Here is a 28,000-nt window from a genome sequence, read left to right as displayed (position 1 = left end):
TTGACATTGCACTACTTCTTGTCGTCTCTTCTGCCTTGCAACTTGAAGAGAAGCTGGGCCAATAGCAGGATGCAGTCAAGCAACAGATAGTGTCTATGCTGGTCTGGTGACTATACTGAATTTTCTCTCCAGCCCGTGGCAATTCTGCAAATCTGGTAGTCTATGAAAGAGTGCAGAGCTCATCCCTTGGAAAACAAGCAGAAGCATCCTGTGGAGATGCCAGAAGCACATTTGTCCTGTATAACAGTGTGTGATAGACATTCCATCTGGCTCAGGTCCTGGAAGAAGTAAATCTGAATCAGCACAGTTGTCTTCTTGATCTTATTAATTCTGACCAAGAGGAACAGCACTGCCTCAGCAATACTACTTCCAAGACCTCCATGCTGCATTGTACCACACCACGCACGCCAAAATGCTCATCCCCTGTAGCTTTTCCCTCTGTGTGAGCTTGCAGTTATTACAAAGAGGTATCTTGCTGTGTGCTTTCGACTGCACCATGCTACAATATGGAGATTCAGCCAGAACATTTTGGTGGTGACTTGTGTCCAGGCAGCTTTTATAAACTACCCAGGGTTCAGTTTCAGTCCCTAAGAGAGTGTGCCTGAGAGTATTTGCTCACCAGCCAGATTGGCTGGTCTAATAAAATTCATTGTTCTCTCTTAATGGAGAATGATTTGGGATATGAAAAATAAAACCAAGCAAAACAAAGTATTCATTACATACACATCCAATTCATATTTGTAACTAGATTGAATCAAGATGTCTATCTGTGATGAGACTCTTCGAGATTATAGCTTTTGTTGTTTGTGAATTGGACAACCCTTGCTGTTTGACTCAGGGGATTTCAGTCCAAGTCAGGACATCACAGTCCGTCTGCTACTTTCACTCACGTCCGTCCCTCCTGCCACACCACATGCTGCACTTGCCTTATACTGCAGGGAAGCCAGATGTGGGGGACTCAGAGGTGGTGTAAACTGGTTACCTAAAAAGATAACTGTAGCTCTTCAAATCTCCCAGGCATAACATCTTGAACAGCCAGCTCTTTAAGGGACCCAACAAGATAATACTGACCTTGGATGACCTCATCTTCATCAACCCAGAACTACATAAAAAAGTAAGTCCTTTCACTCGTGAAAGTAGTCTGGTGGGACACTCAGGCAGGTTTGCTGTATGGTATTTTCATACCCATGAAGGTCTGGGAAGGTCATTTACTTCTCTGTGCCTTATTTTCCCCCGCATATCAGTAAATTTCCCATATGCTGAGTGGTTTTGAGCCTTGGATTAGATGCACATGCAGTGTCAGAGCTGTTATGAGGATGTAAAATATTACCCTTGGTTGTGTTTATTCTGACAGCCAGGACTTATTCTTTGTTCTTGAGGTTGCACGGTGTAGCAAAGTTCATGTCCATATAGCTAAACCATCTTATGTTCTAAAATAAAGTGTCTATACCCAGACTACTTATTTGGAACCATTCCTGGCCTGTGCTGGCTCCTGCCCAGGGCTGGTGATCTCCTGGAGGAGTGTTGTTTGACACAGCCCAGAGCCCTGCCTAGGATTGTCCCAACGATGTAGACTGATGTGGAGCAATCCTTTTGCCTAGGTCACTGGCAGATACAGGCTTTTTATCCATGCCAGAAGAGACACTTCCCTGTGCCTTGCTCAGAGAGACACCTGCCTCCTCTGGTGTCTCCCACAAGCCACAGCATTTCCACCACCTGAAGTGCTGCTGTAGTGTTTCAAGGTACTAAATATGGTCAATTTTATGAGCCTTTTAGAGGTATTCAGAGAAGTGAGATGGGAAGTTGGAAAGGTTGCTAGCATGGGTGAAATACATGGCCCAAGGCAGAGTCGGAGTGGAGTTTTACATCCAAAGGTGGTAACTGTCTCACACATGCTTTCCTTGCCTTCCAGAGGCTGACCTTGGACAGTCTGACTGATGCAAACAGCGTAACAGCCGATGGCAGAAGCCTAAAATCCGTAACCCGCTCCTCTTCCTTGAAAAGTGCAGCTGCCACCCACGAAACCTCCAATGTGGCTTTGAATGAGGTAGGTAGGGACTTTGTGCAGCCTTCTCATACTGCTTCTGTTCATTGACTTGCTCAAGTGAGGAAAGTCTTGGGCTGTGGTATTGTAGGTTCCAGGATGGGAATACTGCTGACGGACCCTAAGGGTGAAAATAAGTGACTCCCAAGCATGGACGTAGCAGTGTTTAAAGTGACTCTACCCCAGCCCTCACCCTGACACTTGGAGTCATGTGGGATGGTGGTATGCAACATCCACATGTAGCATTGCCAGGTCTGGTCCCTGTTAGACATGTCACCACCTAAAGGCACCATGAAGAACCTTTCTTACAAGACAGCCTTTGGGTGGTGATATCTCTAATAAGGACCTTGCTTACAAGATGGCATCCAAACACACAGAATAAAGGCTATCAGATTCCCCTTTGTGCCAGTAGGACTGTATGGAGTTTAAGCAGAGGCAATGGCCCAGAAAACTCGCCCATCCATCAGTCCTTTCCTAAAAAACACACCCTTTTGAAAAAAATTTTCCTGAAAAGGAGCAAAATAAAATGGATCATGAATGCCACAGGAAATCTCTGGACAGTTATTTTCCTTTTTAATCAATTTATCATTGTTTATCAGATACTAATACACCTTCCAGGTATGAAGTTATGATCCAGGTGAAGGTCCTAGCCCTATTTTTTAAGAATTTGCTGAGGATATTCTCACTCGAGTGCAGTATAGAAAGAATCTACTGCCAATAACATTGAAAATCCCCAGCTTTCAAAGTCAAAGATCTGGAATGCAGACCTAGGTCCCAATGTCAGCTGTTGCTCAGAGAATTGCTTTATCATTCACGCACCTGTATTGTGGACAGGGAGACTGGGTGTGGCTGAAAAAATTTGAGACGGGAGCAGTTCACAATCTGCGGCAAAACTCCACCAACATCTTGAGGAAGGTAGGAACAATGGGATGATGGGGCATGCGGAGTGAAGGGTGCTCGTGGGACTTTTGTGACTGCAGGGTATTTTTATTCTCCTTGTCTCCTGTTTATCCGTTGAATCATGCGTCATGGCTGTCAATGAGTCTTGCCTCGTGAAATCTGGCAGAATGGGCCACACACGATTGCATCTGGTAAACTTACCAGTGATCCATGTGTCAGAGTCGGCAGCTTGCAAAACCCTACCCTGGACCTGCCACTGCAAACTGGTGCAATGCTGAAAGTACAATGAGTCCTCTAAGTGACCTTCTCTGCAAAGACAGAGTGGTTTGGAGGAAATTATCCCTGCCTGTGTCAAGAAAGGATGATGCACTGGTAGCTATTTTCATGTGTTATTTGTTGACAGGATGACACGGACACGGTTGTGCATTTCTCTGGGATTTGCTTTGTGTCTCCAGCTTAGATGCCTGTTAGAAGTTTACTTTCAGTCTTCAATTTTATTGTTATTACTAAATGACAAGCAAACACATTTATTTTCCAAATTCAAGGCCATTAGTTGCTGGCAGCTACTGCTAACATAGGAGTGGCATTTTTATGCATATAAATATAACAAATGTACCAGGGCATGTCTCCAAAGGCACCACTGATGGATGACTTTGGATCCTTCAGGCATGGTATTACTTTCCAGATCAGACTAGAGCTGGAGCAAGACTCCACATGCTGAACTCAGTTTACCCCAGCGAAGCCCTTTTGTCCTAGTGAAAGATCCAGCTTGTCTAAAGAAAAAGAAATTTCTGTTCAGTTTGCTTTTGCTATGTTGCTTTCTTTATCTTAATGGATAGACAAAGAAAACCAAAGCTTAAAAAGAGTGTAGGATAGCTGAAAGTAAGAAGCGAAGAGGTTGTGTGAAAGACTGTTTGGGAGTACAAGAATGATAAGGACATCTAATGATATAAAGAAGCTGCTGAGCAGATGTCTGGCTGACTTAGTCTTGCTGTGATTCACTGTCTTGTTTCAGATGAAAGATCTGCGTCATGAAAATGTGAATCTGTTCCTGGGCTTTTTCTCTGACTGTGGCATCTTTGCCATAGTGACAGAGTACTGCTCCCGAGGAAGCCTGGAGGACTTGCTGAGAAACGAAGACATGAAACTGGATTGGATGTTCAAGTCCTCTCTCGTGATGGATCTAATTAAAGTAAATCCATTGCTCCTGCTGAGGCATGACCTGCATGTGACTTTTATATTGACATAGCTATCTCATCCACGATTTTGGGATTTTTACAGGGAAATGCAGGGAAAACCAATGTGAATGTAGTTATACCACTATACAGGGTTTTTAATGGAGATCTCTCATTCCTGTTTTGTTACCATCCCAGAGAATCACTATTTGGGATAACAGGACTACATCCATGCAGCAGGATGAAAGGCTAAATCTACACGACAGGCTGATCACCTAGAACAATGAATTTGGTGACAAATTCATACTTTCCAGAGGCCTTTTCTTGTCATACATCAGAAATGCATCCAGCATAGAACCAAACCGTAGCCATCCCCTGTCACAGGATGGCTACATGTGTAGTCACTTTAGAAGTGTTCACACTTCCAATCATGTCCCCTGTGTTTTCATCCCCTAATGGTGAACTACCAATCTGGGACAGGTGGCCTACAGGGGGTAGACTGCCAGAACCTTTCTTACAGCCCATAATCCATCTTCTGATCCTCCTTGAGGGAGCTGGGTATGGGTATCCAGCTCTCAATGGCTTCCCTTGACCTAGCCATTGCATTGGGTAGCACTGCTGCCCACCTTCTTAACCTTGTCTAAAAGTACAACTTCCAAGTGCAATGAGTCCTAGGGCTACAGAGGGAGGAGGCGTCTGACTGCTCCTAAAGCTGCCAGTCCTTTCCAGTATTACTTTAGGGTGCAGCTAACCTAATTCCTGTTCCTAATCCATTTTGGAACTTTTCTCATATTTTCTTGGGTTGATCGGGACTGCATTTGACAGAGTCAATGCTGTATCTGATGCCATCTAAGGTGACAATTTGGCTTGGTGTCTCTGAATGGTGATGGATAATATAATTCCTAAGGAACAGGCTCAGTCTTTTCTGTGTTTCATAGGGAATTAGGTATTTGCATCACCGAGATTTTGCCCATGGACGTCTCAAGTCTCGTAACTGTGTTGTGGATGGCAGGTTTGTGCTGAAGATCACTGACTATGGTTATAATGAGCTCTTAGAAGCACAGAAATGCCCGTATATTCAGCCACCCCCAGAAGGTAGGTGCCATAAGGAAATATTTTTTTGGAAATATTTGTCCATTGATTTAACACACGCTTGTCCTAATGCAATTGCAAGCCAGTCACCATGTAAGGATTTATATGCTCAACCTCACGATATCTAGTTACCTGTATAAAATGTGTTGTTACAGGAAAAGATAAGCAAAGTTTTTTCAGACTTCCTGAAAGTGAAGTGAATAGCAAAGTGTCATGGTAAGGAAAAAAGATTTTATTGTAGCAGTGACAGAACTTAAGCTTGTCGTAGTCGGAGAAGGATTTAAGTGCTGCTGAAATCTGACCAATCCTGAATTTCTGTGACTGCTGTAACTGTCTTACATCCTTAGCCCCAACCCTATATCTGAAGTTTTAGGTCAACCCAAATGCAAAGAGCACTGTTTTGTAACACTGAGCCATCTGAAACACCTGATGCTCCAGGTCTCTTTGAAATATCTCCTCTACATGCCAATAACCAAAGGCTGCCACATGACATTCCCACCACTTAGGGACAGCATCTCATGGGACCAGGTTTGGAGATTTTGAGACTTTTTCTTTCACCTGGCCATTGCCTTGGGGTTCCTCTGATATCCCAGTTTTCTATTCAAACATGGTTTCGAGTAGTATGCAGTGTTCTGATCTCTCTGTCACAGGATTTGGTTGCTACACATTTCCAGTATTTCAGATAGGGCAGTTGCCAGAAGACCTTCTACTCCTCCTTTATAAAAGTTATCTATATTGCCGTAGCTGAAACGTTCCTTATTCCCACTACCCAAAATGCTCCGTTACCAGGGTAAAAATATCCAAGTTTGAAGAGGATTCATTTCTTGATGAGGCTGGGTATGTCTTACAATGGTGTCTTTTGTCATTCAAACTATTGGATTATGAAGACTGATCGTACTTCAAACTGCCACAAATTGCTTTTATAGGAACTACTTTAAGAAGAACTGCAGAATATATCTTACTGGCTGTTGCTTTGTGAAAGAGCAACAACAGTAACAAGAAATCTGGGCTTCAGCACCAACATTTTGTCTGAGTGATATTTTTGAAGAAAAAAGGTGTTAACGCTTTGGCAATGGTGAGAATACTTCTTATGTAGATGTTCAAGGTTGGTGTAGCAAAAATTTTTTAAAAGGTAGAGTGAAATTTGGAAAATTCAAATTTTTTTTATCAGGGAGGAACTTTAAAATTTCTGACATATCACAAGAAATAAAAGACTTGACCCAGTAAATAATGAAGCATGTTCCAACCTTTCCTCAAATGACTGAAATGAAGTGTTCATTTAAGCACTTCAGTCTGAGCTCAAGTGTAAGAAACGTGATGCTCTTGGTTTTTTAGAATTGCTCTGGACAGCTCCTGAGTTGCTGAGAGACCCAGACATGTGCAGAAAAGGCACATTCAAAGGGGACATTTACAGCTTTGCAATCATCTTGCAAGAAGTGGTTGTTCGGGGTCCACCATACTGCATGTCAGAACTCTCAGCTGAAGGTAGGCAACTATTTCAGTACATTTTTAAGGCTTTACACAAAGTCCCCAAAAAACCTCTGGCCAAGTCTCTTGGGTAAAACAGTACGGAAATAATGTCCCAATCTCATGACTTTTCTCAGTGACAAAAAGCTGTTTTCAACAAAGCATTCATAATAAGCATCAAAATGTGTAGGTCTGATCTCGGCTGTGGTATATAACTCATCACTGCTATTTGGGTTGGGGCTCTGGGTACCACCCCAAGATGCTTCAGAGCTGACCAGCATTCAGACCGCTGCAGTACCTCCAGTTCCTTGTCAAAACTTTAACTTTTCATCATAGTGTTGAGTGAAATCTGATGGCATAATTTCCCATAGCTTGGAAACCCTGCTTCACACTCATCAACCCTTTTTAGTATGTCATGGGGGTCGAGGTTTTTGAACTATACTCCTTGCTAGCATCCTGTTTTGTCCATCTGCCCATCTATTTTTCCTTAATTATGTCCCCATTTAAAGAGGTTCTCCCTCCAACAGAGATCAAAGTGATACGTCATGACCCTGCTGACATGGTTTGTACGAGAAAGAGCAAATGGGTGAACTCCTTAGGAACTGCTCATGGTGCAACTCTCATTAGCTCAAACTGTGTTGTCCGTGCACAGGTAGAGCAAACACACTGCAGTCAGGGTCAGGTCACAAGCGCTTAAACAGGGAGGGGGTTGAGAACAACTGAAAAAGAGCTGATTTCAGTGAAAGTCCGTTCCCAACACATTTTAAGCTCGACAGTCACCAAGTGAGGTATGGCCATTCAGTACCTGGCTGTTCAGCACCTGGAAAAACAAGGCCCTGACGTTGCTGTGCCCCAAGCTGCTGTGACAATGCAGTGACAATGATGATTATGATGGAATCTGCTCTGTAATTCAGAGCCGGACCTATGATGTACCCTATGATGTAATTAGCAGGTGCCCCGCCACCTAGTCTCCATAGGGATCCTCCAGAAAATGTTGCACGTAGAGCATTCCAGCTTCCTGACCTGATAAAATGATGAATTGCTACTCATTGCATCTTAATCCTCAAGGAGCTTTCACTTGAGGCGTGAACTTTAAAACCGTCTGGGGAAGGCATTTCCCCTTGGCTACCCTTGGAAATACTTAGGCCAGGTGCTTTGTTTAATTCATTTGGTGGAGACGGGTGAGATGAGCCAAAGAGCTTTAAAGTAAACTGTCAACACTGAAAAGCTTTGGGTACTCACAGTAACAGCTGTGGAAACGCAGGGCTCCTGCCAGAAAGAGAGTGGTTTTCACTCCATTTGACTGCTCTGCCCTACACAAAACGAAACCTTCAAATACAATCACTTTGGGTTTGGGGTTTTTTTAAGCAGGAAGATACAGTTCTACCTTACAACAAAACACATTTCCTCCAGGTTATTCTTACTAAGAAATACTAATATCGAAGTCAGGGTTGGGTTCAGACATCACATTCCCCTATCCGTGCTTCAGCTGTCAACAAAACCTGCAGCTCTGCTCCTTCACTGTAGTGCTGTTTTATCTAAAAACCACAGATTCAAGGACTGACTCTCAGGGTCTGAAAGCCCAAGCCCAGTTCCTTATTAGTCTTATTTCACCTCTGGATAGGGAGTCACTTCCCAGATGTTGTATTGAATCGAAACCCTCACCCTTAAAATACTTTCCACAGTCTCCATTCCCATTAACCTCCTATGTACTGGTTCCCAGTTAACAATGAAATGCCAGAGGCTGATGTCCTTCCTGTCTGGGCTCGACCATAATCCTCTGCTCTCTTAGAGAACTGCAGATCCCGATGGACACAATCAAAGGCAATTTCATTACATACAAGCCTGCAGGCTCACACATCCATCTGTCACACAAACTTCCCCCATCCAGCCACTTTATTGCTCATAACCTGGTTCTCCAGGGACAAAAGGCAGATGAATCTCTTTTAAATCCTTCAAGAGACTCCTGGCAGAGGAAAGCAGAAACCCCCAGCTTCATTTGACACAGCTGTTGGGTGGTGAGGAATAGCAAAGATGCCTGAAGGAGCAAGCAAGGTACAGGTGAAAAGGTCCATGTCCTTTGCCCTCACCAACACCCTCGATCTCACAATGTGCTTCCCATTCTTTTTGTCACAGAAATCATAAAGAAAGTGAAGAAGCCCCCTCCCCTGTGCCGCCCAAACATAGCCCCTGAGTCGGCCCCCCTGGAGTGCATCCAGGTGATGAAGCAATGCTGGGGTGAAGCCCCCGAACGACGTCCAACCTTTGAGGAGGTATTTCATAAGGTCAGTGAATAGAGCATCAGGTGCAACCCTTTGTTTATACTCAGCAGGAAAGCGTGGTTTTTTCCTAAAGTGAGCCCTTAAATAACGACTTAAGAAGTCCCAGAACTCGTTTTGCCTTTGCTATTGCATCATTTTATGGTTCATGGTGTCTGGCTTACACCTTCTCCTGGACTTGGGCTGCCATGGCACCACCATGTGGGGTGTGATGCAAGCTGGACACGGGCTTGGTGTCTTCACATTTTCAGTGTGCCTGCACAGATGCTGTCATGGAAATCAAAGATCTGTAAATTGATAGCACCTTCAGATCAATATGGGGTTTGATCTTCTAAAGTATTTAAAAGGTGATTTTTTTAAAAGGAAAATTCACCAAAGGCTGTTAAACACAAAGATACAATGTTTGGCATAGGAGGCCTATGAACTGCAAATTGGTGGAGGCTGGGAGCATATCCCAGGGAAATATGACTGTACCTGAGTCCTGTTTGAACAGCTTTCCCAGGCGTCTGTTACTGGCCAGTCTCACGGACAGGTAGTGGCAAAATAAACCCCTTGTCTGATCCAGCAGTACTGTTTCTATATTCTTCTGAGGTCAAACTAGGTAAACCAATATCCATCATTTTTACCTTTTGATTCTATGTGTCAAGGGTTGAGGCTGGGCCGGCCACTAACGAATGACAGACGGTCTCTATTAACCCCTCTTCCCTCCCAGAAGGGGAAGGGAGACAGAACAAGGGAGAGAGTCTTTATGGTTTGGAAAAGAAAACTAAAACAGCTTTAATGAAACAATAACAATAAAAGAAAAGATAATAATAAAAATAATAAAAATAATGAAATATATACAAAACCAATACAAAACCAATACCAAACCCAGCTCTCCCCGCCCTGATGATGATACGTCCCCACCACGCTGCAGGGCTGGCACTGGGGAGGTTCCAGGCTGGACTGGGCAGCAGACAGGGACAGGATGCAGGAGCTGGATTCAGGCACTGGATTCAGGGATGCACGGGTCGGGATCGACGACAGAAGGACAGACAGAGTCCTCCTCAGATGTCGGACATCAAAGAAGAGAGCTTGACTCTCATGATCCCTCAGCTTTGCACTGAATATGACGTGTATGGGATGGAACACTCTGTGGGTCAGGTTTGGGTCACCTGTCCAGTTTGCTCCTCCCTGCAGGGGCGACCTTTTACATCCTTGCGATCCCTTTTCTCTTATGGCACCCCAACACGCAGTACAAGATTTAGCAGTGACCTTGGTCACTATAAGAACAAATACAAGCCAGGGGCTTTCTGCATCCCATCCCTTGGTATCGACTATAAATATCGGGCATTATCACTGCTAGAAGCAGCCACTGTCTGGAAAAACATGCAGTTGATTTCAGAAAGTGCAGTTAGAAAAGACTTAACTGAAAAGTAAAATCACTGAACAGAATTAGCTCTGTTTTAGCTCAAACCAGGACACTATGAAACTGTGAAAAATTTACACCCATGTGACTCCAGTGCCGAGTCTAAGGCAGCTTCTGAAGCTACAGATTATCCAAATGGTCCAGAGTCTCAGCTTCAGGTCAAGAGGAGAAAGCACAACTCGGTGAGGAGCTGGGGAAGGGGGAGTGGCAGTACACATACATGCCAGTGTGCGAAGGTAAATTTAAGATCAGTAATACATAAGCAGGTGGTAAGTGTTACTAATGCCCTGAAATTTGCACCTTTGAATGCAAAGGGCTGCAAATTACCCTAAAGATTTAGTCATGGGATAAATGAGGCTACAAATCTTCAGCACCATAGGATTCCATAACAACTCACATTCACTTGTCATCTCATGGGGGATGGTGTTTCACTTAACCCTTACTGAAAGTCCATAGAGGAGCAACACGATCCTGGGAAGCTTCCGTAGTTATTGATGCAAATTCACCCTCTACTTTGCCTTTTTCCTTTATTATTGAACTCTTGCTGCTGATGAAGCCAGGCTTTAGCATTGTCCCTTTAAAATAAGTGCTCACTTTTTGTTCCTTTCCAAACTTAGAGTGCTACAACGGTGTAATGAGAGGGAGAAATAACTCTCCAGTTTGATTTTCCAGTTCAAAACCATCAACAAAGGGAAAAAGACCAATATAATTGACTCAATGCTCAGGATGCTTGAGCAGTATTCAAGCAACTTGGAAGATTTAATCAGGGAGCGGACCGAAGAGCTAGAGATTGAAAAACAGAAGACAGAAAAACTACTGTCACAAATGCTCCCCCCGTAAGTACTGGTACTTTAGATGGTAAAAATCCCCATAGCTAGACTGGACAAAACAGTTCCCCAGAAGCGAACAAGATTGCAGAATTGACCTCCAACTTTGGCAAGCACCTTCCAATCAAAGTAAGAAACTTTAGTCGATGCTTGTTAGAGTCGTATAGAACCTTCTGTTTAATGGAAGACCTTTCGAGCACAGAAGGACAAGAGTGTCTGAGCTCTTGGGCATGTACTACAAAACGGTTTGTGCCCTGTCATCTTTGCTTGCATTGTTATTTCAGATCAGTGGCAGAAGCCCTCAAGACTGGTGGCACTGTTGAGCCGGAGTATTTTGACCAGGTGACCATCTACTTCAGTGACATCGTGGGCTTCACAACCATTTCAGCCCTCAGTGAACCCATTGAAGTAGTTGACCTTCTGAATGACCTTTACACTCTGTTTGATGCCGTTCTTGGAAACCATGATGTTTACAAGGTGAGGAGTACCTGGGCATGAGGGTGGTGAGATACTGGCACAGGTTGCCCAGAGAAGCTGTGGCTGCCCCCTCCCTGGCAGTGTTCAAGGCCAGGTTGGATGGGGCTGGGAGCAACCTGGTCTAGTGGAAGGTGTCCCTGCCCATGGCAAGGGGGGTTGGAACTAGATGAGCTTTGAGGTCCCTTCCAACCTAAGCCATTCTGTGACTCCATGAGGATCAAACCATCTGTGGGTCAAACGCTCTTGTGGTTTTATCCTCTGTCTCTTCTCCATCTTTTTAAATTTATTTATTTATTTATTTATTAATGTAATGGTATTTTCTAGGTGGAGACAATTGGTGATGCCTACATGGTTGCCTCAGGGCTCCCAAAACGAAACGGAAACAAACATGCAGCTGAGATAGCCAACATGTCCCTGGACATCCTCAGCTCGGTGGGAACATTCAAAATGAGACACATGCCAGACATCCCCCTCAGGATACGAATTGGGCTTCACACAGGTAGGCAGTTCACCTGCGTCTGAACACAAAAGAACTCCTTTGCAATTGTGTTTCCAGCTGTGAATGCTTTCTCCCTGCCTGCCCCAAAACAAGCACCCTTAGAAGGTGCTTTAAAATCTTCCATAGCAACAAGGGCGTTAAAATTGAAACACAAACACCCAGTATCATTTGAGGGAGAAATTGTGTATTCTGTCACAGTCAGGATCTGCATCAGATGTGTTAGTCATAAGGGTTTCGTTGCAAAGGTGGCTCTTTGATGTGCCGTCAGATATTCATGGGTGTGATATGGAGACATCCAGTGATGTCTTTGTAGCTCTGTTCTGAAATGAAAAAGCACAAAGCCCAGGCATATAGAGTGAAAAAATGAAAAGGTCAGGGACATATATTACAAGTAGGACATAACTGGAAGACTATGTGATACAGCTATTAAGAAAAAGTTATGTTATAAAGAAAGTAAATTGTCTCTAATATAGAATTCGTAATCTGTTCGATTAATAGAAAAGTGGCTTGTTTAAAAAGAAAAGAGAAAGTTCTTCTTCTTATACAAAATGTAATTTAACTCCAAAACAAAACAAAAAACCCCAGTAGGGTTGCAGTCATATAAGCAAAACTGTGGCTGGGATTTTAGATGGATGAAAGGACATTTGCTGTTATTGTAGAATCAATATTTTTAGAAAAACCTTCATAATTTTATATTGTAGTCATCCATTAATAATTTTTTCCCAGCTGTTCGTCACCAGTCTTCTTGTGTCTTCCTCTAAGGTACCAGGTACTGCCCTCGCAGGAAGCCACACAAAGAATAATATTGTCCAGAAATCTGACACAGTAATATATTACAGGGGGTTTTATCCTTCTGCCTGTCTGATAATGCCCATATTTTTGCACCTTTTTCATGCAAGTGTTTTACAGAAGTCGACATCCTGGTCACTGTTGTACACATTGGGAAACAAGAGTGGAGAAAAGGAGTATCTCGCCCAGAATATCCCAAGAACAGCGCTGTGACTTAAGCAAAGCTAAAAGCAATATTTTGTATCTCCTAGACCATATAAGTTCTTCTTTTGGGGTTATCCCTGAAAACTCATCTCCCTACTGTTTTCTTTGCAGTTCAGGGGTCTTAGCTGGCCTTTTAGAGAAGTCTAAAGTGCTAAGGAAGGGTTGCAGGGGCACTGTGGGTTTTATACTCTGGCAAAAATTAGGTAGGACTATGGCCCCAGCTTGGCTTGCTCAGAGCAGGAGTCTCTGGAGCACCAGGAGCACATTTACCACATGGAAAGAGAGGAATTTGGTGTGCAACATCTGCTGCTGCCTGTTGACAGGAGTTCTGCAACATATCTTCCATGCACCCAGCCAAAAATCTATCCCTAGGTGATGTGTATGGGGGGCAGTTACAATTTCTCTTGTTTTTATGAACTCTGGGTATCTGGAAAATGGTGTTGCTATGAGCTGTTGTGTAGAGTGTGAGAGGAGGAGGGGGAGGAATTAGTGTTTTCTTTCTAAACAAGCAGAAGCCAAGATCTTGTTTTGCACAGATCTGGCAACCTCATACTGTCATGGGAGCAGCGAGAAATGCATGCTCCAAAGCAAACCAGCTCTCCGAGCCACCAAGCTGACAGCAGAGTTTGATTAACCCTAGACCCCATTTCTCCTGAGGAAAGAAGCATGAAGAGGGAACCACCAACATCATGAAAGCACTGAGGAAGCTCTTGGGGGAGAGGAGGGCTTGGCTAACACTTTCACTGTCCTGGAAAGTATGGAGGATGGGTGTGACCACCAGTTTTGTGAGCCAACTGCTCTCTGAAACTGTTGCCAAGAAGATCTCATGAACCCCTCTCTGAAAAAAACAGTAAATGCCATTTGGGCATGGCCTACATATGTCCCTCCAACCCCAACGGGGAGCTGCACCTCTGGGAACTTCTGGTGGCCCACGCCCGTGGTCCACTTGTGGCAATGCATAGGTAAGGCGAAGAGGACAGGAAGACCAGTGTTTGGTCTGCAGTTTCCCCCCTGCTTTAAATGCACCCTGGAGTCTTGGCTCTTCTCTCTTGACTTGATTGAACATCCAGAAAAACCCAGCTGACTCAGCTGTTTCCACGCCGTCCACGTCTGGGCTGGAGCTGGACAGTCGGGGAGAGCAGTGGTGAGAAGACAAGCTTTTCCACGGAGGCTGAAGAGGATCTGTTTATCGGTCAGGCTTTCTGGCAGGCAGCCCCGCACTTCAGTCGAGCTTATTAACCTCTGCGACACCACTGATGGTTGTCGCAGAGTTTGAGCCAGCACAGCTCGTTAACGGACATCGCAAGCCCTGGCAAAGAGTCGTTTCAAAACAAACCAGCGAACATGTATAATTAAACAACTAGGCCATAATGTTCTCATCACAGGGTATCTGGTTTCCTCTGAAACTTATTACTGTGGGAGATTTATCGCTGGAAGTTTTTGTTAGCCTTCTGCTGAAGCTGTCTAGACAAGGGAGAACACACGCAGGCAGCAAAGGCAGGGAGTGAATTAACTCTTGGATGCTTTCAACACAGAGAAGTCCTTCAGGCATGCTTACACTGTAGGGCTGGTTTTGAAGTAATAACTTTCTGCAACAGGGCAATCTTAAAAACAGTACTCTAGAAAGATAATACCTTGCTCTAAAAAATCTTACTTATCTTAGGTTATGAGCTTTGCAGAAATGATTGGATGATTGCACTGACTGAGTAGGAAACCTAAATTTAGGCACCCACATGGAAGTGTTTCTAGGAGTGTTAGGGAGCCTGCACTCATTTTGTGGTCAGTGGAGATCTGGTGGACACGTACGTGGACCCTGGAGAGATGTTCAGGTGCAGGAGTGGAAAAGCTCTCATGGCTCAGTTGACTGCATTGACTTGGCCTTCGCTGACTAGAGTAGGAACTCAGCTGCCTATATTTGTGCTTCTTAAAGCAGAATCAAATCCTCCTCAGTGAGGTCTGGTTTTTGAGAAGAACCACGTTTTTGTGTCCTTGCAACACCTATTACAGGAGGAGCTTTGATTCTTACTGAGATTTCTGAGTGCTGCTGTCATGTCATCACTACGAGATGAAGAGAGGCGAAGATAAGTGAGTTAGTGTATTCTCAGGGAAAGGTCTTACTGAAACATGAATGAAAAAGTCTTCAACAAGACCCTTTTAATGCACATGTCACATTAGTGTGCACACATTAAGGACCAGTTAGGTAAGCACTGGGTCCTTGACCCAGTAGTTTCAACAGTGCCTTTACAGTTGTGCTGTAGAAGTGCCTACAGACTAGATCACGAAAACACTTCCTCTAGTGGATATAGCTTCTCTCTTGAAGAGCTTGAACCGTATTAGTGAGTACTGATAAGGATGGGAATTAAATTAGAAGAGACTCTGAGGAGCAGCACCTTATCCAAGGTTGCATGGCACACTGGCAGTAAAAAAATCTCACTAAATCAGGTTCTTCTGATCTCCAGCAGTCCCTGCATGCTGTGTTTGATCCAGACATGCCGTTCATGTCCTTGTAACATTTTTGGTATGAACCATTCTTCCTGTCTTTTTTTTTTTTTTTAATCTTTAAGCAAGCAGTCACCTCTCAGTTTGCATCCTCTGTAAATAATATTAAAATTCTGTTACTTTGACTCTACAGCAACAACTTTTCAGAGGTCACAGCAAGAGAGGTTCTTGCAAAGTTCCCCATAGCTTTCAGCTATGGAGTTTTATTGTCCTTAAGATGTATCTGAAAACTATATGAAGAATCAGTTTTTGTAACTAAGAAGGCTAAAATCACAGTAAAATTACATTGTCCTAAAACAATTGACTGATCACTTCTAAATTAGGCTACAATATTATTATTATTATTATTAAATATTTTAACCTACAACATTTTATATTATTAAAAACCTTATCTATAGCATTATAGCATCTATAGCATTATTTCAGATACTGTTGATGATGTGCTACATTCACATCTCATGTAACCTTGCATGGGAAAAGATTTCCTAGATGTCAGTTTTGCTAAATCTTAACCCAGAAGGATCACAAAGTTGAAAAGGCAGGGAGAGCCTGAAAAGACATATGACATAAATGCATCCAATGGAAAACACAAAGGGGCCTGTCTTTCCTCTGTAGGAAACCCCACACCTCCTTACATTGCTGAGAGCATTCTCTTTTCTTTTCTTTTCTTTTCTTTTCTTTTCTTTTCTTTTCTTTTCTTTTCTTTTCTTTTCTTTTCTTTTCTTTTCTTTTCTTTTCTTTTCTTTTCTTTTCTTCTCTTCTCTTCTCTTCTCTTCTCTTCTCTTCTCTTCTCTTCTCTTCTCTTCTCTTCTCTTCTCTTCTCTTCTCTTCTCTTCTCTTCTCTTCTCTTCTCTTTTCTTTTCCTTTCTTTTCCAAGCCCGATATTTTAAATTGAGGGTGATGAAATCTAGTATCTCATCCTTCAGAGCCCAGTCCAAACATTAGCTAAGCCAAGTGCCCCAGATGACAATCATCTCCGCTGTTTGACTGTCACACATTTTATCTCTGTGTATGTGCATGTTTGTGTGAATCCTGCACACATACCTCTTCCTGAGAACTTGGCACCAGTTCTTTGGGAGCTACTTTGGAAGGGAGTGGATCTTGCCTAAAGGATAAAAAAGAGGAAAAACAAACAGTTTTTGGCTAGAAAGGCAAGATAATGATTTCTTCCTTTCCAAGGAAGGGACACAGGGTGGTCCAGCATGCTGCCAGCTTCTCTGGACTTCCAAGGCTGATTTTCAATCCTGTTTCACCAGGGCACAGGGCATGTCACGGGATCTGACCTTTAGTTTTCTTGGATGGAAAAGGAGGTCACTTTAAAATGAAATTGCGATAGTCCTTGAGCTTCCATGAACTCTGAACAAATTTCTCCCAGATGATGGTGAACTGAGGTCCTACCACACAAAACCTTTCTCAGACATAAAACACCGAAGTGGAATCCAGAGCAATGCTTAATTTCTGATCACTTGTAGCAAGCACCAAGACCCATGAGATCTTTAAAAAACCTTCTCCTGTATTCCTAAGAGGTTTTTGAATGTCAGAGGAGAGGATGAGATTTGTTTGTTGGTGAGCCCCAACAACATTTGTTGATTTGGTTGATTTGTGCAGTACCATCTGGGTTATACAGATGACATATCTTTCAGGGCCCTGCGTGGCAGGCGTGGTGGGGCTTACCATGCCACGGTACTGCCTTTTTGGAGACACAGTGAACACGGCGTCACGAATGGAGTCCACGGGCCTGCGTGAGTATTTGGGACAGTCCCTGGGGTGGGTGGTTGAACAATCTTCTCAATAGAGACGAAGAAATGTGCATCTGTAGTTATAAGCATTGCAACTGAATCAGTTCTGAAGAAAGGGGAAAGTCAAATGACAAAATTCAAAGCAACCTGAAGGGAAAGGCATCAGCTTCGCCATCATAGGTCAGCCTTTAATACCCTGTCTTCCAGCCACGGTACTCTGATTTAGCTCCCATCAATGAAAATCAACATGAATCTTGTCCTAGATTTCTCCTACATGGGTTGGACCTTGCTTTCAGTCAGTGATGAGAACTCTTAATTCAGAGCTGTTCTTGCACCGCAAGATAATGCACTTACCTATCATGGCCAGTACATGCCAAAGGTTGAAGCAGATGTGGGCACTGCTTCCATCATGCTGGAGAGAGAGAGAAAAGCAGACCACATGCAATGATGTCCTGCAACACAAAGGATATCATTTGTGATAGCTTCATATATCAGCAGTAATGACTCTACGAACAAAAACCTTAAGCTTCCCTTCCTTTCCAGGTTTTCTTGATGTCCTTCTTGACAGGTTGATGTTCATGCTTTTTTTGCTTCAAGGTCTTGCCTTTGTTTTCCTGAGGCTTCCAGCTGTAAAAGCACAGTCTACATGCCCAGAGCCAATAGCTGCAGCAGATAAGACAGTACCATCTCTCAGATGGTTCTCATTGTCCCATGGCTGGAGACTTCTAGACATGTAAAAAGAGCTCATGGGGAAAACTTTTACCTGGTTTTCAGTCATATGTGTACACAGATCTGCTGTTTGTTGCTGTCCTTGGCTAAGACATGGATATGCAAGCTGTAGCGGCTGAACTGTGGATAACACAGTGGACATGTAGAGACAGCAGTGTTAGAGCCCTGAATGGGTTTTGAATTTGCTTTTGATGTTCAGGCTGTCAGTACAAGTTTGCCTCCAAAAGCAATGTCTCATACATTATTATGACTGATCTCTGATCTCCCTTTTGATATTTTCAACACCTCTAATAAATCACCTATTATGGCTGGTTTACAAGCTACATGATGCCTGTGATATTTAATATTAAAACCTTGAGGTCTTGCCAGGCTAGAAATATGTTGCAGTATGTATGCCACATTGGAACTTTTTCACTCTTTCATATAAGCCTCATGTTTCTAGCTCCGGTGATTTTGATTAGATTAATTAAGCCTCACAAATACGCTAATCATTAATTAAGGAAAATTGCCTTTCTTGTGATTATGGCTGGCTTATTTTAGGAGGCCTGAGTTGCATTTGGAAAGCAGTGGAATGGAGGAAATACTTTGATAGCAGATTTCTAATGGCAAGACAGATATTTGAAAAATGTCAAGGTTTAGACCCTTGGAAGTGCAAAGTCCCACTGAGACTGGAGACACCAGGAGCACTGCAGACACAAAAGCATCATTATAGATCTATAGAAATACATGTAGGTACACAGTAATAGGAAGATTGTAGGTTAATGTCTCAGGAAGTGTAGCTCAAAGCTGTGTGGTCTTCCTCTGCATATTTGAACTGATGCTCTTTCTGATTATTCTGCAAAAAAAAATTAATTGGTTCATCACCCATCCTTCATGGGGGAAAGGAATGTGACTGACGCATTTGAAATTAAAACTCAACAAAAACAAACCGAAAGAAAACTATTTCAGGGGGAAATGTTTTAGAAACATTCCCTGGCTTGTTCACACCAGCAGAACAACAATCACGTAATCACGAATGGCAGGGGTTGGAAGGGACCTCTGGAGCTCATCTAGTCCAACCCCCTGCCAAAGCAGGTTCACCTACAGCAGGTCACACAGGACTGCATCCAGGCGGGTTTTGAATCTCTCCAGGGAAGGAGACTCCAGAACCTCCCTGGGCAGCCTGTTCCAGTACTCTGTCACCCTCAGGGTGAAGAAGTTCCTCCTCATGTTCAGGTGGAACTTCCTGGGCTCCAGTTTGTGCCCGTTGCCCCTTGTCCAGTCACGGGGCACCACTGAAAAGAGCCTGGCACCATCCTCTTGACACCTGCCCTTTAGATATTGATAAGTGTTGATAAGGTCCCCTCTCAGCCTTCTCTTCTCCAGGCTAAAGAGCCCCAGGTCCCTCAGCCTTTCCTCATAAGAGAGATGCTCCAGTCCCCTCATTATCTTAGTAGCCCTCCGCTGGACTCTCTCCAGTAGGCCCGTGGAGAACAAATTTCAGTGAGTCCAGCAATGGCTGTGAAACAAACTGAGGGGTATGGGAATTTAATAAAGATAAAACCGTAGAATCATTTAGATTGGAAAAGACCCTTAAGATCATCGAGTGCAACCATTGACATAGCGCTGCCAAATCCACCACTAAACCATGTCCCGGAGTGCCACATCCACATGTCTATTAAATACCTCCAGGGATGGTGACTCAACTACTTCCCTGGGCAGCCTGTTCCAACGCTTGACAATCCTTTCAGTGAAGAAATTTTTCCTAATGTCCAGTATAAGTCTCCCCTGGCACAACTTGAGGCCATTTCCACTTGACCTATTATGTGTTACTTGGGAGAAGAGACTGACACTCCCCTTCGCCCTTTCTGTTCATAAACTGTTAATGGCAGCTCTGGATGGAATCAATTACTGAAAAACCCAGACGGATCTAGATGCACATTCACATTTTCATTATGTCCCCTTGCAAAGTCCATCTCTCTGCTTTTCACCCCAGCTTTCAAATGTTGTTGGGCTTCTGGGGAAGGACAGATGGTTATTTTTCTTTTCTTTTTTGTTCCTTTGTTGTGCTCTGTCTATAGATAAAAATAGTATTTTTGATTCCAGCTGATAATGTTGTTGAAAAACAATTTACCATCTTTATTAAAAGCTGGACTTCTATACTTACTGTGTTTGACATCCTTCTCTAGGAAGTCTCCAGTGTAGATTTCCTCTCACCCTGTGCTTGTTACAGCCCTACCTGGAAGGATCCATCCATCAGCATCAAACTCTACGTAGAGGAGCACCACACAGCTACACCAGCTACACGTCTGCATGCCTTGGTTCATTTTTCCTTGCCAGGGGAATTCACAGTGTGTGTGCAGCGTAGTGATCCAGCTGTTTTGCTTTCTGTTCCCAGCTTATAGAATTCACGTCAGCCAAAGTACAGTGGATACGCTTCGGAGTCTAAATGAAGGCTATGAAATTGTACCTAGGGGAAAAACAGAACTGAAGGTAAGAAGGCCAGGGCTGTGTGAAATGCTTTGCAGGGGAATCTTCTTGCTTAAGGGATTTTCATATTAAGCTCTTGTTTGGCTTTCATCCACCACTCTTCTGCTGGATCCTTCCCAGATTATCGCCATCTGTTGTTTCAGTATGTGAGGTAATTCTTGAAGGACTATGGGAGCAAGCAATCAGCTGTATGTGCTGGACCTAACTATTTATTTAGGAGTCTATTTAGTCCACCCTTGACAGGGGCTGCTACTTTTCATAGTGTCCAAACAAGACAACACTAAATAATTCAAAATATCACTTCTCCCCTTACATAGTCAATAGACAGAAGTAGGAGCTTTGTTTGCCTTAAACATCTAGAGTAAGAGGTCTGAATACGGCCCCAGGTCCCTCAACAATCTTTCATGAAAAGTGGAATCATCTCACGCAAGCTCTGTGTCTGCAAATGTAGGTCTGAGGTAATTTCAGGTTTTATCAATGGAAGGAAACCTTTGCATAGTTAGTAGAGATAAATTGGCACTTTCGGAAATTATTAACTTGACTTACTTTCAGGGTCCAGCTTATGTGAAGATGAGTGTAGCTCTGGAAGTGTGTGTTTTCCGCTACTTCTCCAGTCAAGGGTGATTGACTCTGATATAGATGCCTATATAACATCAGGTGCATCCAGTCTTAAAAGCTAAATCATCAGTGGTGGGAGAGGAAGTTATTATTCTGATGCTCAGCCCAGCAACAGTTGTAAAATCACTCAATTAATGATGTTAGTGCTGCCACATAAGATGATTAGAGATCCTGTAGTTTCTCATTTCTGTTAAGCTGTGTAGTTTCAATGACACGGATCAATGAGGGTCATTTGTCGATGACAGTTTGAACTAGGCGTCTTCTTTTAGGGCAGTGAAATCAAATCATCCCTGAACCATTGTGAAGGAGAGCCCAAGACTTCCAGCCATGCTCTGTCTCTGGTTATACATGAAGCCCTCAGAAACCCAGTGAGGAAATTATGTATTGAACAGAGGGTGGTCAGAAAGCTGCTTTTTACCTGTATTTTTGTTTTTATTTCAGGGTAAAGGAGTGGAAGACACATATTGGCTAGTTGGGAAAAAAGGCTTTCTGAAGCCCTTACCTAAGCCTCCTGAAATAAAGCCAGGGTAAGTGTGACTTCATCACTGTTCAATACATTCATTAAAAGGTCCTTGCTAGAGTTTGCAGGCTGAATAGCTGTCTTTCCATGGTATCTGTTTGCAAAGTCTACATAATTTTCCTTAGGTGACTCACATTTTCAGGCATAGTACTGGGACTCAGAAGTGATGGGGCTTCTTCAGTTCGTCTCCTTAATCACAGTTACCAAAAAGTGGCCTGGGAATTTGCTGCTTCCACCCTCCGTATTCCCTTGGAGATGGAGCACCAGGGAGTTCCTTCCTGAGTCTCCTTCCTACTCTGTGTACATGTGGGAGACATACAGGTAGGGACACTTTCGTAACTCTGGTGTCATTAGCGTACAGGTGACACATAGATTTTTCTCTCCTTCCGTAAAACTTGCAGAAAACACCAGCCTCATTCACCGTATAAATATGTTTCTTCCCCGTAGCACTGTTCATTCAAACATAACAATAAGGAGACTTCATGTTGCAAAAATATGGCAATTAGGTAATTAAAGACTTAATGATGTTGCCTCCAAACGAGTTGCGGTGAGCGAAGTTTGGGCACTTGAAATTCACCAAGTTGTTCTGTAGCTTTTCAATGCCTGACTTCACAGAGTACTCCCTGTTCAGCTGTCACATGCTGTATGCCTGGAAAGGATGTTGTGGTCAGGACATAAAAACCAGGAGTGGGGTTTGTTTGACGAGAACCATGTAATCACCCCCATTAAAGCTAGTCAATCCTGACTCCCTTTATAGTCAATAAATATATGCTCAAGGGTCCAAGTCAACTGGCCTGCTTGGTCTGGTCTGTATTAGAAGATGAATCGCCCTTGCAAGGTGCCTGTTTTGTTGACTGTAAAGAGGCCCTACAATGACTAGCTCAGAGGTAGATATCTGACAGAAAACAAGGTCTGGTGTTATTTTTACTCTGTCTTCCACTGACCAATCTTGTTCTAAGTTTTGCCTTATTTCCTCTTAGTACAATGGAGATAGATAGCTTTTATCTCCCTTTGCAGATAATAGTTAACTACATGAGTGGTTGCAAATAGGGCAGTCCATGTGCTCAGAGCCCTCCCAGAGCTTTCCTGAAGTATCATGGAATTAACAGTATTTTGGGCCACAATTTTAAAGTTATTTGGGTGTCAGTCAGGATGGAAGATAGAAGGTTACTGGAAGCTAATTTTGAGAGACAGTATTTCTAAGTTTTTGAGGCATTTTATTGTTAACATTTGATGGAAATGAGCTGTTGAGTAATGATGCGTTATTCGTGGGAAATACGAAACCTGGAGGAGCTTTGCCAGATTAGCAAGGTGCATTGGCTTACCGTGCAACCAAAGAAGCAGCAAGACTTCTGCCTTGAGAGTAGGTTCTTCTCATCCTGGTTTTATCATCCAAAAGTCATTTGTTAGGACTCTGTTCACTGTTTGGGTCCTTTCCATAATCTTCAAAGAGCCTGTTCTTTGATCATGTGTGCCAGTCAGACCTACGCAGGCCCAAGCTGTTTCTAAAAGTGGATCGTAAATGACAGAAAACACATCAAGTCTGGAGAGACAATAAGAGGAGCCCAAAAATTTTCCCACATATCCAGGATCAGGTGAACTTGAGCATCCTTGTGCAACCTCAGAAGAATTCACCAGTAGCACTGCGGAGAGAGAGGTGATCTGCTCTTGTCCCAAGGCCTTGACCTTCACTGTTCTTTTGCAGCTTTTCTGTCCCCGTAGACTGTTATACAGCAGTTGGATGAATGTGAAAGTCATCAGGGAAAAAGCAAAGTTATATGAAACTGAATCTGTCCTAGTGAAGGGTCAAAATGAAAGCTATGCCCCACAGAAGTCAAATGGCAGAAGGAAGTAACTGGATGTTCAAGTGAAGCAAATATTCGGAGAACTGCCTCGTGCACAGGCTCTGCTGTTATCAGACAGGTGTCAGACGTGGCGTCCTATTTTTCCAGCCTAAACTTGATGGTTCAATTTTATGCCAGTTTATGAAAGATTGAAAGTTGTTTTTCTGTTATATCTATATGTTGGCCAATACAGTGGTTTGAAGACACTGCCTGATACACTTCTGTAGGAATTTCCTCATCTGTAGGCTTTTGTGCTGAGGAAGGAGATGCTGAACCAAGTGCTCTTCTACTCATCTTTTAACTGTGCTGAAGAAACTCGCCTTCTATTTAGGTCTTCCCTTGCCATGAGGTCTTGCACAACCCAGTCCGTCATATCTGGCGAGATCAGTGGGCAGCAGCAGATTTTCTCCTCCTATTCATAAGAGCAAGGGACACATTCCTCATCACCTCATTCCACACATTCCTCATTACTCAATCCCTTGTGGCTCACAGAAGCTATCGACCTCCTCTGAGAGGTGTGCTGGAGACATTCCATCCATAGGTCCATGGTTTGGCTTGGTGTCTGAGCTTTTAACTTAGACCACCACAGGGAATCACACTCACTATGTATTAAACAACAACGAAAGGGGATTTGCTTCAATGACATAAGCTTCAGCTTCTGTGTTTCTCACTGCCATGACAAGTAATAGCCCTTGAGATATGGACTATTTCAGGCCTTCTTTGCAGCGGTTTGTGGAAAAGACAGCAGATAATAGAAAAAGAAAGTGGTAACTTCCTATTATTTCCCACGACACAAAATCCATCAGACAATCAAAGTTTTAAGCACAGTCTTTGGCAGGAGGATTTCTTGACAAGTGAAGGCAATTTTCCAGCTCTGTTAGGCAGTCATGAGCAGGTCTGTGATCATGTAGCTCATAGAGCTGTTCATAGATGTCTAGGGTCCAATCAAGCTTCATTATCCTACCATGCTTGAAGTAGTCTTGACACCCTAGACTTGGAGAAAGGTCCTTGAGCTTATAAAGGTGAGTTTCTATGAATGTTAGAAATCAAACTTCAGCAAACTTAAAAATCAAAGAATAGAATAGTTTGGGTTGAAAGGGACCTTAAAGACCATCTAGTCCAACCCCCTGCCATGGGCAGGGACACCTTCCACTAGAACAGCTTGCTCCAAGCCCCATCCAACCTGGCCTTGAGCCCTGCCAGGGAGGGGGCACCCACAGCTGCTCTGGGCAACCTGTGCCAGTGTCTCACCACCCTCACAGTCAAGAATTTATTCCTAATATCTAATCTAAATCTACCCTCTTTCAGTTTGAAAACATTACCCCTTGTCCTATCACCACAGTCCCTCGTAAAGAGTCCCTCCCCACCCTTCTTGTAGGCCCCCTTTACGTGCTGGAAGGCTGCTATAAGGCCTCACCAGAGACCTCATAAAATTATGGAAGAACATTTAATTATGTGATTGGGTTAATATTAATGGTCCAGTAAAATACTGTTATAACAACCCTTTCTAGTATTGCTGGAATTGCTGAGAGAACACATCTGATTGTCTAGTAATAAATCTCAAGTCACCACCAAATGACTAACAAAGGAACAATTGTTGCACCTACATAATTTGAATTTAATTGATATGCATCAACCTCTGTGTTTAATCCTGATTACAGACTTATTGGAGGCATTAGCTGGAACATTCTCATTGATTTCCATTGTCTGCACTAGGCTTCATACATTTACATTTGTGTAAGGACATGCAGATAAATGTACTTTATTCTTAAAACCCAGGTGCTGTGGGTGACATGGCTCACACAGGATACAAAGCATTTTAATTAAGAAGAAAGATAGTTCAATTAAAAGGCCTAATATGCTTCTTATCACCGTTATTTTCTTCCAGCCATGCATAAAATCAAATTAACAAAAAGGCTATTCTTAAAATTAACCTTATGTGGAGCTTCTCAGGGTCTGTGTGTCTGTTTTCAGAATTAAAAAGCTTAGTGGAAATCAAGCAAGAAACCCTTCAATGTGCTTTTTTATGGGATAGGGTAGAGGTTCAATAGTAGTCCCAGGACACAGGCTAAATGCACGTTTAGTGTCCAGATTGCAGTGCTGACTCCTGCCCCAGAGAATTTTCCATTCTGAAGGATAACCTCCTTCTTTCTGGGTCTGGTCAAATCACAGTTTTACCTGCTTAACATGGGAGCTTTAGGTTAACTTGGTATCACACGTTACAGGGCAGGCAGTTCAACAGGCTCCTTGGTCCTTTCCTTGCTCCAAGGCAAATTTCTACACCTTCACTGGTAGATGTTTGCCTTATGATGAATATTATTTCCCCTTCTTCCTTGCTTGTTAGGATTCGTGTTGCTGCGTCTCAGGATCTTGCGGGTTGGGCCTTGATGGTGCAATAGCCATAGAAGGCAAAGAAAAAAAAACTTTTCACAAAAGCCTGTCAGATGAAATAATAGCAGATTAGGGTGGACATAGAGAAGGTGTAACAAAATGATGAGATAGCAAGTCAAGCAGCAGCTTACCTGTAGGCTAGATTTTTTTTTTTTTTTTTTTTTTTTGAGATTACGGTCAGGTAGGTTTGAATGAAGGCTGTGAAGTTTCTTTGAGCATGCACCAGGAGACTAATTTTGGGGCTGAAGAGCAGTCACAGAAAAAGCACAAAGTTGGTGGTTTATAAATGTGTGACGTTGAAAGTTGGCATCCTGTGATGCTCTGGAACAGTCAGCACCTTGTCAGTACTGGCAAAGCAGTCCTCTTGTCCAAAACAGCAGAACATATATGAAGTTATCTAACTCTAGCAGATACAAGCCTGACCTGGACTATATCATAGATGTATTTGGCAAAGCACTGAAAAAATGTCTAGTACTACAAAAAATTCAATAGCTAACGTAATTCAGTAAAAAACACCCAAGAGCCAGGATCATGTTTATTTGCAGTTCCAGGGAGATGAGTGACATACTCAGTCTTCTGACTTCCCAACTTTTATCATCGTGTTTCAGTAATCCTTTTCTCTGGTACTGAGCACTGCGACCTCAAGCAGCAGGAGCCCCCTATCCCAGGAAATACTTTTGTTTAGAAACTTTTCCTTCTACCACTGTTTTAAATTAGCTATGGAAAGTTAACTGGAGAAAAAGAAAAGTAAAATCAATACAATTAAGCTCAGCAAGATACAGATCATGAGTCCTCTCAAGGGTTTTTAACCATAAACCCAGTGCCCAAGGAAAGAACATGAGAGTTTGGGATTTTTATCATCAAACCCAGATCTCTTCTCTTGTATGAAATCATGCAGTAGATCTTATGTCCAGCAGGGCTGATGGACCATTTAGCCCATCACCATCCACAATGATTAAGTCACAACCTGGTGTGAGAAATCACTAAAAACTGAAGACGCAGACAGGGATAGGAGGGAGTTTTGGGGTTCTTCCAAAACATACAGGATCAACCCTGGAGAAAGCACTGAGATCCTTGCTTGAAGATGAAATAGGTGAGAAGCAGTGAAGGATACTCAAAGAATCCATCTCTCAACACTAGCTGAGAAACATTTTTATGACCCAGGAAAAAAACACCCATTAAGACAGCCTGGCTTTATCTTGTACCCAATACAAGGCTTTCATTGCTTTGTCTCTGTTGAGGCACCCTGGTGCGATGGAAGGTGATCAGTAGGGAGTCTCTGCTGCTGCTGTCGCTGCTGATGTGTCTTTCTGGGGGGACAAGCAAAAATCTTTCCATTCAGGCTCCTATTTGAAGTTTTTCAGCCAATGCACTTTTAAGTGAGAAATAAAAGAGCTTGTGGAGCAAACAGCAGTGAAAAACTTTTGTTGTCCTTACATAGCTGGAATTATACAACAGCATCCAAACATTTCATAAATAAACTTTATATAATGTGTAACAGGAGTTGTCTGGGGATATCAAAGCATCCTCGGGCTCATAGGCTTGGTCACCCAATGTCAGTACAGATGCTTTTTGCTTCACAATCAATGCTTTCTTTTCGAATTCTTTCTGAACCCCTAACACAAGAGCAAAATGAAGAAAAAAGAATATTCTGGTCATGGCTATAGCATAATGGAAGTGAGAAAGAAGAATTTTTCTCTGAAATCTGGTTGAGGGGAGAAAGGGAATGAAAGCCAGTGACTCATCTCCCTTTGAACGAGGCTGTCTGGCTTGGAATGTGGTCGCTCCAGACGATCTATTTAAACAAGATCTTTTTGAGCAAGCTGAGGTTTCTGGGAGAGTTGGCTGGAGTATTAGATTAGAGAATTACTGCTGATAGCAAGAAACCCTAAATGCAGTGTTCAGAAAGGAAGTGAGGTCAGGTAGTGGCATTGTTTGGCTGGAAGATGTGATTCAATGCATAACCCTTTCTCCCATGGGTGTCTCTAGGGATTTAGGGAAAGACAGTTCTGAAACTGTGCTCAGGACCT

General features: G+C 43.1%; 1 protein-coding gene across 1 annotated transcript in view; it reads left to right on the top strand.

Annotated features, from left to right (window-relative positions):
* The window catches only part of GUCY2F (guanylate cyclase 2F, retinal), a 45,839-nt gene that overhangs the window by 14,773 nt on the left and 3,066 nt on the right, over nucleotides 1-28,000 (top strand). Inside the window, 13 exon segments of the mRNA XM_086481550.1 lie at nucleotides 1,018-1,114; nucleotides 1,913-2,047; nucleotides 2,879-2,959; nucleotides 3,960-4,136; nucleotides 5,058-5,214; nucleotides 6,547-6,696; nucleotides 8,815-8,963; nucleotides 11,038-11,201; nucleotides 11,477-11,669; nucleotides 11,994-12,168; nucleotides 17,304-17,402; nucleotides 20,506-20,600; nucleotides 21,657-21,748. Coding sequence (XP_086337676.1) covers nucleotides 1,018-1,114; nucleotides 1,913-2,047; nucleotides 2,879-2,959; nucleotides 3,960-4,136; nucleotides 5,058-5,214; nucleotides 6,547-6,696; nucleotides 8,815-8,963; nucleotides 11,038-11,201; nucleotides 11,477-11,669; nucleotides 11,994-12,168; nucleotides 17,304-17,402; nucleotides 20,506-20,600; nucleotides 21,657-21,748 — 1,764 coding nt within the window.

Source organism: Leptosomus discolor, chromosome 1, assembly GCF_034619465.1.
Source record: "Leptosomus discolor isolate bLepDis1 chromosome 1, bLepDis1.hap2, whole genome shotgun sequence".
Taxonomy (NCBI): domain Eukaryota; kingdom Metazoa; phylum Chordata; class Aves; order Leptosomiformes; family Leptosomidae; genus Leptosomus; species Leptosomus discolor.
This window is presented reverse-complemented; position numbering and strand designations above follow the sequence as displayed.